General features: G+C 38.0%; 1 protein-coding gene across 4 annotated transcripts in view; it reads right to left on the bottom strand.

Moving 5' to 3' along the window:
• Positions 1–15,791, bottom strand: part of Gabra3 (gamma-aminobutyric acid type A receptor subunit alpha3) — a 210,989-nt gene that overhangs the window by 58,709 nt on the left and 136,489 nt on the right. For all 4 annotated transcript variants that reach the window (XM_029473538.2, XM_021152863.3, XM_085838162.1 and 1 more), the window contains one exon: positions 12,375–12,595. In XM_029473538.2, coding sequence (XP_029329398.1) covers positions 12,375–12,595 — 221 coding nt within the window. The remainder of the gene's footprint in view (positions 1–12,374; positions 12,596–15,791) is intronic.

The following is a 15,791-nucleotide window of genomic DNA, read 5'->3' as shown; positions in this document are numbered from 1 at the left end:
GTTTACCATTTCCCACTGTAAGCCTATATAAAACCAGGATTTCTATATGCCACAAATGCAAACAAGATTTATTTGTCAATTTACAAAATAATACCCTAAAATTTAAATCCCACTTCTGCTGGCTAGAATGCATGTAATGTGCCTTGCTGGCTAGCATATTTATAGATATTAGTTAAAGGTCTAAGAATGAATTGTATTAGGAAGGAGAATTTGCAGATTCAGAAGAATCCAGATTTAAAGAGAAAGATTAACACCACTGGCTTAATGTATTGCTACAACCTCAACATATGAGTGATATTAAACAATTCATCCATTTCCCACAGCCCAGGGAAGCTTATACACCAGACAAAAGATATATGCATCAAAATCTCAAAGTAAAACCCTCAAGGTGAAAAGGAAAAGAGACATAGGAAGGAAGGAAGGAAGGAAGGAAGGAAGGAAGGAAGGAAGGAAGGAAGGAAGGAGGGAGGGAGGGAGGGAGGGAGGGAGGGAGGGAGGGAGGGAGGGAGGGAGGGAGGGAGGGAGGGAGGGAGGGAGACACAGAATGTGACAGTTTGAGGGATTTATATTCTTACCACTGAACTAAGAGTCCTGACTAACTAATTTCTATCTTTTTGGATTAAGATGAATTGGTGACTTAGTGTCCTATGCCATCCTCCCTGGAAACATAGTTTCAAAAGGAATACACCTGTGAGAGATTATACTTTCTATGGTATTTGCTGGATATTTCTTTTTACTATATGATTCATGCAAAGACTAAATATGTTCTTTGTATTTATCATACTGTGTTTTGCTTTTTAAATAGGATTTAAGGGTATATGCATATATTTTCTCTCTTGAACTAGATTGAATATCATGTGTAAACTATTTGATTTTAGATCAGAATATACTCAAAAGCACCAAGACAGTGAGACTAAAATCAAGTCCAAAACTATAGATTGTAGGTTCATAGCTAACTATAGTCTCTTCTTGTCCTCTTGAAATTCATGTTGGAACTTACTCGCACTACAATAGTGTTTGTTGATGGTACTGTTCCGAGGTGATTAGGTTATAGGGGCTCTACCCCTCATAAATTGAATTAGGGCCATTATCAATTAGGCCAGAAGGAAGTTTGTTGGCAACTGTGATTAGGTAAGAACACAGCAAGAAGGCATTATCTACAAAGCAGATAACTTAAGGCAGACAACACATTTGTTGGAGCCTTGATCTTGGATTTCTAATTCTCCAGAACACTGAACAATAAATTTGGCTGCCTATAAATTACCTGCGGCAACATTTTTGTTCTAGCTGAGCCAATTAAGACTGTTCATTTGCCCTTGTCACAAGCACGGGGATCCTCTAGAAGATGAGGTGCTGGTCCTTGTGACTTGAAAATAACTCTGGCCTTGCTAAACCACTGCCCTTTTCAGTACCTTCCTTACACTGCCAACAGTAGTGTTCATTATGCAGAATGCTGTGGAGCTAGCCACAACATTTTCCTCTCTTAAAATGTTCATGGTTACTTAATTTACATGATTTTTATTTAAGCTAGAGAATTAATATAGATGCAAATGAATCAAGTATATTATAGTTGCCATGGGAACAACATCTGAATGATTCTTAGAATTTTGCTAAGTGGAGACACAAACCAAGTGCGACCCTAGAAAAACCTCAAGTATAAAAATGCCTGGGGTGACTTGAGTTTCAAAGGCTAAAGAATATCCGATATGTGTGTATGGCCTAACTGTTTAACCAGGAGAGAGACCTGCTAAGAGTAAACATAGGATGTCTGTCGCAGTTTAAACTTCACAGGATAAGAGCGTCTTTGGAACTCAGTGTGAGCCCCAGCATTGGCAATCTGTCAACTAGGCCATTTGGAATGTGCTCAGAGCAATGTTATTTCTTTGTTCTTTTCTTTTTTTCTTGGATATTTTCTTCATTTACATTTCAAATGTTATCCCCTTTCCCAGTTTCCCCTCCACAAACCCCCTATCCCATCCCCTCCCCCTGCTTCTATGATGCTGCCCACCCACTCCTGCCTTCCTACCCTGGCAATCCCCTACACTGGGGAATCAAGCCTTCATAGGACCAAGGGCCTCTCCTCTGATATGGCCATTCTCTGCTACATATGCAGCTGGAGCCATGGGTTCCTCCATGTGTATACTCTTTGGTTGGTGGTTTAGTCCCTGGGAGCTCGGTGGGGGGGGTCTGTTTCTAAGATCAAAAAAGATGGTTAACACTATCTAGAAAGCAGTTGAGTTGCCAGGCAGACTATTTCTACAAGCATGGACTAAAGGACAGGATCTGGAATTTATGGTGCAAAAGAAAGCATAGTAAATCACTAATAGCCATTATCAGTACAGGATGAGTCATTTGAAATATGCCCTCCCATACACCCAAACCAAGCTGCACATTAGTCACCAGAATCCCAGTTGTCTGCAGAGTAACCATTAAATCCTCAAGCTAGAGACAGGAGACTCAGTGCATGGGCAGAAAGGCCATCCACCTTATCACTGATTGTAGCCTTCAGAGGGAATGCATTTGAGCTCAACAACTACCTCAGAGGTATAACTCCATCCTCATTTTCTGATGTTCTTGCTTTCTCCCATTCTCCATCAATGCACAAATACTTGAGATTTCACAGAAAGATGTGTGCATCTTTGTCCCCTGCCTAAATGCCTATTCTTTCTATGTACCACCTTCAAATCTCCTTCAAATATTTGTTTGAATACTGCCTATACCATGATATTTTGTTAATGCCATATGGACATCATGATTTTCTCCAGCTCCAAGTGATACCAGAGTACTTTGTACAAATATTATAATCCTTGACATATAGGTGTCTAAGCTTCTGACAGAAGCTTCTAGCTTCTGACAGAAGAATTTTTGTTTGTTATGGTAACATCCCTAGGATAGTGGTTGACACATAGCAAATCATTGCTATGTGCTTCTTCATGCACAGTGTGTGTCATTACACTCAACACACAGATCCATTTGTGACTGATTTCTGCTCTTTATTCATTCTTTCCTCATTCTAAGCTCTCTAGATCCATCTCTTCTATGCTCTTGCTGCTGTTCAAAGAATAAGGGACTGCAGGTAGAGACCCCTAGAGTAAAAACCATTATAAAAAAGGGTTGTGTGAAAGAAAACTATCAATGTTTGGTTGCCTTTATTATACTAAATTCCAAACTATTTAAAATCCTGTCCAAATGCTTTCCCTGTTTTCCTGGTCATTTCAGAGGCATTCTCTATAAAGAAAATTCAGGTGCAAGGTATTTTTTACTTAAAAACTAGGAATAGAGGAGCATTGCTACTAAAGTTTAGGAGAGAAAGTTCCTGGTATCATGCAGTTTTTAACATTCAAACAATCTATCTCTAACACATCCCAAGTACATTAGCAAAACTGACCCAATCATACAATCAAAGCATGAAAGAAGGAATCATCATCTCAGCATGATAGCTATTGTCTCTCAGTTGGTTCAAAACACCACTTTCATCTTGACGACTCAACATGGAGACAGCAGTGACTATTTCCTTTGTTTTTGTTTTATTTATTTTTTTTGCTAAATATAGGAAACTATTACTGCATAGCACATCACATAAAAGACACTTTGTACAATATATTCCAATCTACAAACCCCTAATGTGTGAAAGCTCTCCTGGTTTCCAGACCTGTACTTCCCAATGCAGTTCATCATGTCTAGCTCATATTCATTACTTAAAAGTGGTCCCCAAGCATCAATGTATTTCAAGAAGTGGTACACAGTAGTGTGAGAGAAAGTCTGCTTTAACTTTGAACTGGATCTCCATATCAGCTCTTCTTGTAGTGTTGTGACTTTGGACTAATGAAATGGACTAATGAAATTCCTATTTCTCTAGTATAAGTTTGAGGATATCAACAACAAAATAAAGCCTCCAGAAAGAGTGGCCACAGTTCTCACACCTTACCATATTTACTATTGCCAATGGCTTTAATGCACAGATATTGCTATTTTCCATGTCATTTTACAGAGAATAACCTAGGAACTACCTTAATGCACAATTCATTTCCTTAATCACCATCATAATGCTTCACTATGCTCTAGTATTAAATGCACATAATTATTGCTATGAAGATTAAGGGAGGAAAATATATATAAACCACCTAGCATAGTGTCTGGCACATTACAAATTCTCAAGAAGTACAAAATTGCTAGCCTTCACCTCTCATTAGCTAAATATTGAATTATTCTTTAATATTTAGAGATAGATTTTTATTATTCTTATTAATAGAACTGTAATCTATTATGTCCAAGGAAAATATACCATAGACATTCTGAATGTTTCTTTTCAATTGTGTACTTGGCTTCTGATTTCTGTAAAAAAAAAAAATCTCCTTTATTCTTGCTTGCTTTACTACTCTGAATTTCTACTTTGTCCAAGGCATTGTCATTAACTGGACTATGCCTGATTCACTAACCAGTATCCTCATTACCAAGTGATCCTTCAAGAATACAACCCAATGATTCAGTTTTCAAACAAATCTAGAATTTTCTTTGCACACAGCAGTATTTCTTTTCCTAGCTTGGCTCACTAGGAAGGCAAATACAGATAACACCTTCCATCAAAAGAAGACCAGTAAAGATGCAGAAGACTTCAAAACAAAGAAGAAGGCAGCTACTGGAGATGAGTGTGCTCTCATAGCCTAACCCACAGTCACCTCCCAAATACGAATATCTGTTTGTTTCTCTGACTCACTTCATACAGAAAAGCCAGTGCTGTTGAAAATTATGTGTTTAATATGGTAGAGCCATGAGATGAGTGGACCTTAGGTCCCTGAACACATCACTTCTAAGCAACCCTCCTGTCAACGAAAAATATCTGCTTTGAACTTAAAATAAAAATAACCAAGAAATATATTTCTATCCCATTGATTACATTTGAACTTTCATACATTTCTGAGTTCAGCTGTTTGTATTAGCACAAAGAATCTCACCATATTCTTCAAATTTATTTCTATTTTTATTTGTTTACTTTTTATGTTATTTGCATTTATTTCTATTTTTATTTGTTTACTTTTTATGTTATTTGCATAGGTGATTTGCTTGCATATATGTCTGTTGACCACATGCATGTGTGGTGTGTAAGGAGGCCAGAACTGGCTATCAACATCCCAAGGGACTGGGGTTACAAATGGTTGTGAGGAGCATGTGGGTGTTGGTAATCAAATTCAGGTCAGAAAGAGCAGCCAGTACTGCTAGATTCTGAGTCAACTCTCCAGTCATAATGATTTTTTAAAAATTTCACTATGTCACCAAAACTGGCCTTGAAGTCATAATACTGTCTCAGCTTCTCAAGTGATAGAATTAGAGAAATATGTGAGACATCCAGTACATTACTTACAAAAAATCAACCAAAAAACCACCATAATAGTACTTCCCTGTTATTGTAGAATAAAGGTATTCTGTATCTCATACTGAAATCTTTCTAAATAGTAGCATCATTTGGCTATGCTTCTCTCTTCCCTTTCTTTTTTACTTTTGAAATTAAAATATAATCACATTGTTTTTCACAGTCTCTTTCATCTCTCCAACCTCTGTTCTTCCCTACTATTGTTATTATCCAAAACCAATCTATACGAATGTTAATATTTGGATCATTTTTTACATATTTTCATATTTGTAGTTTATGGCTATAGAAACCTCCCTTGAACCACCTAGAACCATACAAGCCTCTGACCAGGCATCAAGCACTGTGAGTGCTACTTTCAAAATGTACTACACTAAAATTTTATTTGCTGGTATCGAAGTAGTTTGAAGTCATACATATATTATTTGTATATACCAAATAATGGCAACATCTTAGGAAACACACTTGTATTTTTTAAGTTATGTCTTCTATATCAGTTCAATAAGCATAATAAATATCTATAGGCATATATATTGAATAGTTACTACAAGATTTAAGATAATGTAAGTGTCTCACACATGGTAGGCATTCAGTACTTCACAGTTCTCTAAAGTTCTTTGTGTTAGGAGGTGAGAATTGTAGCAGCTTCCTTGTTAGGAACTTTCTTCATCATTCCTTCACTTTGATCTGCCTTGTTTATGCACTCAGAGTGGTGTATCTAAGAGGTACATCTATTTGGTGTATCTAAAGGGTAAATCTTTTTTTTTTATTTCTTCCTCTGCAATCCATTTTTCTCATAAATCCCCACCATTGTTCTTTCAACATTATCTTGTACATGTCTTTCCCCAAGCCAGGCCAAATCTATAACTGTTTTCTGATCTTTAGTGTGTATTACTACCTCAACCCCTGATATCACAGGCCTATATACCTTGCTATACTCTTTCTCTACTATTTTCCTTGTCTCTTAATATAATCTACATATATCTATATGTTTATATATATATATATATATACCTATATCTATCTATCTACATCTGTATCTATCGATAGATTCTATATATCTATATCTATATTAGAACTAAGTTTAAAAGTGATTTCTCACAGTAATGCATGCCTTTCATCCTAGCACTGAGAAGAGAGAGGCCAGTTCATCACTGTGAGTTCAAGGCCAGCTTAACTTACATAGCCAGTTCCAGACTACTCAGGGCTATATGGGAGATCATATCTCAAGAGAAAAGACAATTTCTCATAGGATTTACTGTTGATGCACCAGTAGGCTAATTTTGTTGACCCTGCTACATTCTTACTATGCTAGCTAGTTTTATGTCACTTTAACACAAACTAGAATATTTCGGGAAGAGGGAACTTCAACTGATAAAATGCACCCTCCAGACTGGCCTGTGGCCAAGCTTGTATTATATTTACTTAATTAGTAATTGATGTCAGAGGATCCAGATGATTGTGGCTGGTGACACCCCTGGGCAGGTGACCTTGGCCTGTATAAGAAACCAAGAAGCCCTAAAGGACAGCAGAAAGAATGGCAATAGGCAACCTGGAGAGGTAGGAGGTGGGAGGACCCTCTAGAATGTACCAGAGACCTGGGAGGTAAGAGAATCTCAGGACTCAAAGAGGGGACCTTAGATGAACTGCTCTACAGTGGGGAAGGTGAATTTGTAGAGTCCACTTTCAGTGGAGGGACAGGACATCACTTGGAGGGATGGGGTTACCATCCCACAATCAAAAGCCCTGACCCATAATTGTTCCACTCTGAAGGAACTCAGAGACAAAAATAAGGAAAAGCACGAGGAAAAGGAGGTCCAGTGACAGGCCCAAATTGGGATCCAGCTCAGAGGTAAGGCCCTGACACTATTGCTGATGCTGTGGTGTGCTTACAGACAGGAGCCTAGCATGGCTGCCCTCTGAGAGGCCAAACAAGCAGCTGAAAGGGTCAGATGCATATACTAACACCCAACTAATGGACAGAAGCTGGAGACCCCTGTGGTTGAATTGGGAAAAAACTGGAAGAAGCTGAGGATAAGGGCTGCCCCATGGGGAGACCAGCAATCTCAACTAACCTGGACCTCCAAGATCTCTCAGACACTGGGCCACAAACCAAGCAGCATACAGCAGCTGATATGAGGCCCCTGACACATATACAGCAGAGGACTGCCTGGTCTGGCCTCAGTGAGAGAAGAAGCACCTAACCCTTGAGAGACTTGAGGCCTCAGGGAAGGGGGAGGTCTGGTGGGGTGGGATGGGGGTAGGGACATCCTCTTGGAGATGGGTAGGGGAGGCATGAAATGGGGAATAGTCTAGGGCAGACCAGGAAGGGGATAAAGTCTGAACTGTAGGATATAATAATAATAATAATAATAATAATAATATCAGGTAGTCCAAGCCTTGGAGAGCAAGTCAGTAATCATCATTCTTCCATGGCTTCTGCATCACATTTTTTCTTTGCTATTTGCTTTTTGATGCTGGGGTGTTATTTTTACACTATGATTCTATGACATTTGTACATCTCCCTATGAAGGGAATTTGTATTATTTTATATACCTCCTTAACTACAATACCATAAAGTGTTTAAGAACTAAGTGATGTCTTACATATCTCTGTAGCTTCATACATATTCCAGAGTCTTACACATACTAAGGTATTATAAATGTGTTGTTAGGCAGGTGATGCAGTGGAATAAAATCTAGTTAAATTTTATGAGGACTTTCCATCCTATTAAGAAATTTAAGGGGTTCTTACTATATTACTGACAACAAGCATTATGAACATTGTATATTTATTCTTTCATTAGTAAGTACAATATCATTAGTAAAGAAAGGGTTCAACACACACACACACACACAAACTTGGGTAGTTTAGAATAGTTCCTAAATGTGGATATCATCTTGGGCTAGTTTTGTGAAACTTCTATATGTTGTTCCAATATTAGTATGTGTGCAGCTGAGGTAAGCAGTAGATAATAGGGCTTAGTCTACATTTCATGGTCATCCTGAAACACACTCATGAAAGACCTGGTTCAATTTTTCTGAGCAGCTGTCCTCCCTTCGTTGTGTTCTCATGGAATCCAGAATAAAATTCATGAACATCACAACAATAAGAACAGTGCTACAGAATGAGTCTTTCTGAAAAATTCTAAATGGTCTGCAGGCCTTATTCAATTTCTACTTTGTATGTTGCTGCAAGGCAGGCAGCAGCCAGGGTTATTAAATGAAGAACTGAAAAAAGGAAACAGCTTGTGACTCGTGAAGGTCACTAGATGAATCACTTGTGGAGCCATAAAAAGAGCCAAGATTTTACCTCAGAGTTTTGAACCTCATTTCTCTTCCGCCCACCTTCTGGGATCTAAGGTGTACTCTCTGCTGTGCTAGGAAAATAATGGTTTCATCAACCTTCTGTACCTCTGTTCTTCCTCCCTACTATACTCAAAATAAGCATAAAGGCATCAGACCTGTCCACATTAAGCCTCGCCTTCTTGTCTGCTTCAGGGTAGAGAGAGCTGAATAGCCATCCTCCTCCTATTACCTTTTCTTTCTGGTGACTAAGAATTTGCTCTGCTTCATCGTTGGTCTTCCTCAAGATGAATCTTTGTGTTTTCTTTTACATCCTCACTTGTCTTCTCTGCCCCCCTTTTCTCCAAAACTCAAATACATATTAGAGAATATTTATTTTTATTTCTGTATATGTGAGAGCAGAGGGATGTGCATTTGAGTGAAGCACTGGTAGAGGCCAGAAGAGGGTGGCAGATCTCCTGAAGCTCTAGGCAATTATAAGCTGCCTGGGGTCCTGAATATGGAGCCCTAATCCTCTGCAAGATTCTCCTTTACTATTTTAATCCATTCTCTGCTCTATTGTTCTCATTTTCATTCTTTCCTATCATTTTCTGTTCCTTTTAAATTATATTACTGTTCAGATTTTTAACAATAAACATACCTAGTTTATCATTCTATTAACTCTATTATATCATTGTGTCTTTTGCTTACGTGTAATATACTCACAAAGGTGTTAAATACAATGTACTACCAAAATCTTTTTTTTTCATCCACTTTAATACAATTGTGACTCTCTCCCATCTATTACTATTCTGATGTTCTATTATACCCAAATTCTTTTATATCCTGTGCATTCAAATGCCTTTCCCATTCTCTCTACCTCCTTTTAAGCATACATATTTTCATATATAGTGAAAAAATAACTGTAGTTTTGATGCCAACACTTATGCATTTCTCTGTCATAAAAATGTTATTTATGCACTGTCTTCAGAATTTATCTTTTGATCTGCTCTTTTTTTTCTATCTTACAAATACGTACTAGACTCTCCAGTCAGAAAAAATAGAACCTGACCTTTAACTACTGTATAGACGTTATATAACGCTGTTTTTCTTTCCTCCATTTTTTCTCAGTTTCTTCATCTCTAAGTTAGTAATAATAGTCCCTTGGCCTTAAAGTAGTTAGGAACTTTATAAAAGTTCAGTGACTAGAATAATGTCAAGAACTGAATTCCTGTGATATAGATGCTGGTGATTGTAAAGAGCTCTTGATACTACAGTGTTCTAGCATTGATTCTTGTCTTTTTAAAATTATCAAATCTTTTACCATATTTATCAATATTTACAGTGCCTATAAATAATTACATCCTCATTTTATGGATTGTCACTGCCAATATAGCTTAGTTCATTTTTTTGAAAAATACTTGGCCCATACACAGAGATGTTCTTTACCACTCTCGCAGGCACTCTTCAATTTCTACTAAGATGGCAATCAAGATTATTCAACACAAGTCCGTGCTTGTTAACTTTGATACTTAAACATATCTCCTCAAGCCATATGTAACTTCTGAATAAAGTTATGGCAAGATCATACATAATTTCATCTAACACTATACATTTCATCTAAACTACATTAATACTTTCTCTTAAGTTTGAACACTGAGGAAAGGGCCAAATTCTTTACGATACTTGAGACAAACTTTTTTTTAAATTAGGTATTTTCTTCATTTACATTTCCAATGATATTCCAAAAGTCCCCCATAACCTCATCCCACTCCCCTACCCACCCATTCCCACTTCTTGGCCCTGGTGTTCCCCTGTACTGAGGCATATAAAGTTTGCCAATGGGCCTCTCTTTCCACTGATGGCCGACTAGTCCATCTTCTGATACATATGCAGCTAGAGACATGAGTTCTGGGGGGCACTGGTTAGTTCATATTGTTGTTCCACCTATAGGGTTGCAGATCGCTTTAGCTCCTTGGGTACTTTCTCTAGCTCCTCCATTGGGGGCCCTGTGATCCATCCAATAGCTGACTGTGAGAATCCACTTCCATGTTTACAAGGCCCCTACATAATCTCACAAGAGACAGCTATATCTGGGTCCTTTCAGCAAAATCTTGCTAGTGTATGCAATGGTGTCAGCGTTTGGAGGCTGATTATGGGATGGATCCCCAGGTATGGCAGTCTCTAGATGGTCCATCCTTTCGTGAGACAAACTTTTTTTTTTTTTTTTGGTTTTTCAAGACAGGGTTTCTCTGTATAGCTCTGGCTGTCCTGGAACTCACTTTGTAGACCAGGCTGGCCTCGAACTCAGAAATCCGCCTGCCTCTGCCTCCCGAGTGCTGGGATTAAAGGCGTGCGCCACCACGCCCGGCTGAGACAAACTCTTAATTCTGACCTCCTTTAAAATGAAAAAAAAATCTTCCAATGTAAAATGACACAAATTAAAATATCGCCATTTTAAAACAGGAGAATTAGGATCATGGACGGGGGATCTGGCAAATGAAAAGACTCAGTAGGGGATGCCTTTTTTTTTTTTTTTTTTTTTTTTTTAGATATTTTCTTTATTTACATTTTAAATGTTATCCTCTTTCCTGGTTTCCCCTCTGAAAGTCCCCTATCCCCTCCCATTCCCTCCCCCTGCTCCCCAACCCACATACTCCCACTTCCCAGCCCTGGCATTCCCCTATACTGGAACATAGAACCTTCACAAGAGCAAGGGACTCTCCTCCCATTGATGGCCTACTAGGCCATCCTCTGCTACATATGCATCTGGAGCCCTGAGTCCCTCCATGGGTTTTCTTTGGTTGGTGGTTTAGTCCCAGGGAACTCTGGGGTTACTGGTTAGTTCATATTGTTGTTTCTCATATGGGGCTGCAAATCCCTTCAGCTAGAGAATACTTTTCTATACCTCTGTGTTTAGAATCCCAGGTCTAGAAAGGACTTAGGCAGCCTTGACTCATGAATTTTCCAGTTACAGCCTATATGGCTACTTTGGACTGGCTCTAGTCAGACCAGAAATTTTCTTCAGCAGAATTGCATTTTCTGGGCATGTCTAAATGTCTGCGTTTTCAGCTTCACTCTCACAGATACACATAGCTCCCTCCCAAGGTTACTCCCAGGGAATTTATCTCCTGGCCTTCTTATCTTTCCATTGAAATCTTAGATGAAGCCTGCATGATCCCATGACTTTTGCATTCTTCATGCCTACAAATTAGCATTAAATATAAACTGTAAAGGTCTGCTGCCAGCTTGTAAGATAGAAGGATCCACTTGGACTACTGCAGTAGTTGTTTAGAATTCTGGATGAACCTATAATTGCAGGTTTACATTTACCTGTTAGAATCAGGTTATCTTAATAACTCATAATTTATGTTCATAAATATGGGCACACGGTTAAGGAAGTATAAACTGATAACAGTGAAGCTATCAAAACATACAAAATGTAAGAACAAGAACCAAGAAAATTTCTTTGTTAGAGCAAAGAATACTATATTGCAAATGCTTCCAAAATTAATCCTTTTTGACATCAAAATGCCATGACATTTTTCTTAGTAACTGTTCTATTGCTATGAAGAGACACTATGACCATGGCAACTGTTATGAAAAAAAAAACATTTAATTGTGATAAACCAAAGGAATTTTTGATATATAACATAAAATCCACAACTTCCAAATTAAGTCCTAGCTCCACTATATTCTGGTGTGTGTTAGCACTCTCTTACCTCATTGTATAGAGGAGGGTCCCATTGTCTACCAGTCTGAGCAGCTTGTTGGGTGTGGTCATATTGTGAGCCACTGATTTTTTACCATTGTGGAAGAAGGTATCAGGAGTCCATATCTTACTAGCCAGAAGATTGTTCAGTGGAAGGATCTTCATTGGTCCATCAAATTTCAGTCTTTCATCATGCCATGTCTGTCTAAAAAATACATCAATAGTATATTCCTACAACAGAGAGACCAAGAAAGAAAGAGTGAAGCAATGTTTTGTAGGATTCTGATGTGGATCAGCAATACTCTTGGCAAATCTTAACTGAAATGTTTTCTGTGAGAGAGAAGTGGAGTCTATTAGAAGTACTTACCAGTGAGTATGACAAATTACGATGACTGAAAATTATTGCCATATTTTGAAATTGCAGATGATACATATATCTAACCATATGTTTAACACATACTTTATTTAAAAAGTCATCCTCTACATATAATAAAAGCTGAGCAAAAGACTTTTCTTCTCTGTGCTATGATATCTCTAGTTAAAAAAAATCACCTCTTTGTCTTTATTTATGAATGATCTCATATGAACATTAGAGGTCATTACAAGTGTTACCATAAAAGCAAAACATGTATTTTAATACAAATTTCATCTGAGTCTGAGCTCCAGCTTTTTATATGTGTTCAGAAGAACCAAATAGGTCCTCATGCATATAAAGTGACATCCTCACCCAGGAAGCCATTTCTTTCCCTTATTTTTTCTTTTTAAAAAGTTTCTTTCTTCAACATGACCTCCAAATATAGAATTCTCCTGGCATACGCAAAATTACTGGCCAAGTTGGCAGAAAATCTAGAATACTGAGTGTGATACTTCTGGAAGCAATAGTGCCACAGAAGGAATGGGTTCCCCCCAAATGAGTGTATCATCTACTTCAAACCCTGGAAGAAAGTTGGACTACTCCATAATTGTGTAAAGATTCAAAACATGACAGAATAGAGAAGGAGAGGGAGGAACAGTTTCCAATATAATAATGGATGAACTTTTCCAGAACTATTGAAATAGATGCATCCTGAGATTTAACAGACCATAATGAGGTGCAAAGTCAATAAACTAGAGGTAAGCCAATCTAGCACACAGCAGACTCAAAGACTGGCACAAAGAAGACCACATGAACAAAACTGAAAAGGCATATTACCTATAAAGAGCTAGTCAAATTTGGTTGATATCAGACTTCTTCAAGGTAATAAGAAGCCAAAAAGAGAATGAAAATATATAACAAATACACCACAGAGCTGTGTCTCTAGTTGCATATGTAGCAAAGGATGGCCTACTTGGCCATCAATGGGAGGAGAGGCCCTTGGTCTTGAGAAGATCATATGTATGCCCCAGTACAGGGGAATGACAGGGCCAAGAAGTGGGAGTGGGTCGGTTGGGGAGCAGGGCATGGGGGGTATAGGGGACTTTTGGGATAGCATTGGAAATGTAAATGAAGAAAATATCTAATAGGAAGAAAGAAAGAAAGAAAGAAAGAAAGAAAGAAAGAAAGAAAGAAAGAAAGAAAGAAAGAAAGAAAGAAAGAAAGAAAGAAAGCAGGGAGGGAGTGAGGGAGGGTAGGAGGAAGGAAGGAAGGAAGGAAGGAAGGAAGGAAGGAAGGAAGGAAGGAAGGAAGGAAGGAAAGAAAGAAAGAAAGAAAGAAAGAAAGAAAGAAAGAAAGAAAGAAAGAAAGAAAGAAAGAAAGAAAGAAAGAAAATAAATATATCTTGGACAAGAAAGAAAGAAAATATATCTTGGACATGCCAGATAGCAGAAAAGTGTTATGCCTGCATTCTATAGCTGATAGAGCTGGATCGGCATAAAGCTAATTCTACACAAGTACAGTAAGACCGAGAATTTAGTACTCAAGAGACATTTTAACTCTAGCCTTTTTTTATGGCTAGCTTCCCCACAGCATTTGGAGAATTCAGTTTTGTCGTACTGTACAGTAAAGTCACAGTCTTTGATCATTTTACCATGAACAAATAGTAAGCCTCCTCTCCTGACCATTTGTTATTTTTCTTCTTCACTTCCAACAAGCTGGAAATTCTATTCTGATAGGGACTTCTTTTCTGCTCACTACAATTTCTTTAGCATCTACCTAACTCTACCTAATATAAAGTATGCTCTCTATGCACAATTATAATTAAATGATTAAATGAACACTCATAAAATGACTTCTAAAAGAATATCTCCCTGTAGTGATAAGTGAAACTCTTATGAATATGTAACATGGAATGACAAGCATCAGTACTGGCAAATGCATAAGTTTTTAAAATGGCTAATAATTGCTAAGAAATAAGGTAGAAAAACTAACTAGAACAGGTTCCCTGGAAGGAGGTAGCAAAACATTTGAGGTAATACAGTCTTATAAGATTTGGAAGGAGAACGGAGACATAAAAAAAAGTCATTTGATTGTTAAGTATATATGCTAATATTTAAGGTAATCACTTATGAATGTAATTGAAAGGATATAAATTACAAAAAAATAGGGAAAACAAGTGCTTCAAGTCTATGAAAATAAGGAAAGTGAATCAAATATAAAAGATATTAGGGTAAAGCTCAGAAGACATAAAGTAGTACAACTGAGATGATACCCATGTATTTGAGAATGATCAAAAATACACAAGATGGACTATGTAATAAACATTTTGCCTTTCAATAAAGTATCATTCTAGATTTTTTAAAATTAGGTTTTTATTTCATTTACATTTCCAATGCTATCCCCAAAAGTCCCCCACACGCTCCCCCACCCACTCCCACAACCACCCACTCCCACTTCTTGGCCCTGGCGTTCCCCTGTACTGAGGCATATAAAGTTTGCATGATCAATGGGCCTCTCTTTTCACTGATGGCCAACTAGGCCATCTTCTGATAAATATGCAGCTAGAGTCAAGAGCTCCGGTATACTGGTTAGTTCATAATGTTGTTCCACCTTTAGGGTTGCAGATCCCTTTAGCTCCTTGGTTACTTTCTCTAGCTCCTCCATTGGGGGCCCTGTGATCCATCCAATAGCTGACCGTGAGCATCCACTTCTGTGTTTGTTAGGCCCCTGCATAGTCTCACAGGAGACAGCTATATCTGGGTCCTTTCAGCAAAATCTTGCTAGTATATGCAATGGTGTCAGCATTTGGAAGCTGATTATGGGATGGATCCCCGGATATGGCAGTTTCTAGATGGCCCATCTTTTCATCTCAGCTCCAAACTTTGTCTCTGTAACTCCTTCCTTGGGTGTTTTGTTCCCAATTCTAAGAAGGGGCAAAGTGTCCACACTTCGGTCTTCGTTCTTCTTCAGTTTCATGTGTTTTGCAAATTGTATCTTATATCTTGGGTATTCTAAGTTTCTGGGCTAATATCCACTTATCAGTGAGTACATATTGTGTGAGTTATTTTGTGA

Source organism: Mus caroli, unplaced genomic scaffold, assembly GCF_978045245.1.
Source record: "Mus caroli unplaced genomic scaffold, Mus_caroli_1 scaffold_5, whole genome shotgun sequence".
Lineage (NCBI taxonomy): Eukaryota > Metazoa > Chordata > Mammalia > Rodentia > Muridae > Mus > Mus caroli.
Note: the sequence above shows the minus strand (reverse complement) of the source record. Positions and strands in the feature narration are given on the sequence as shown.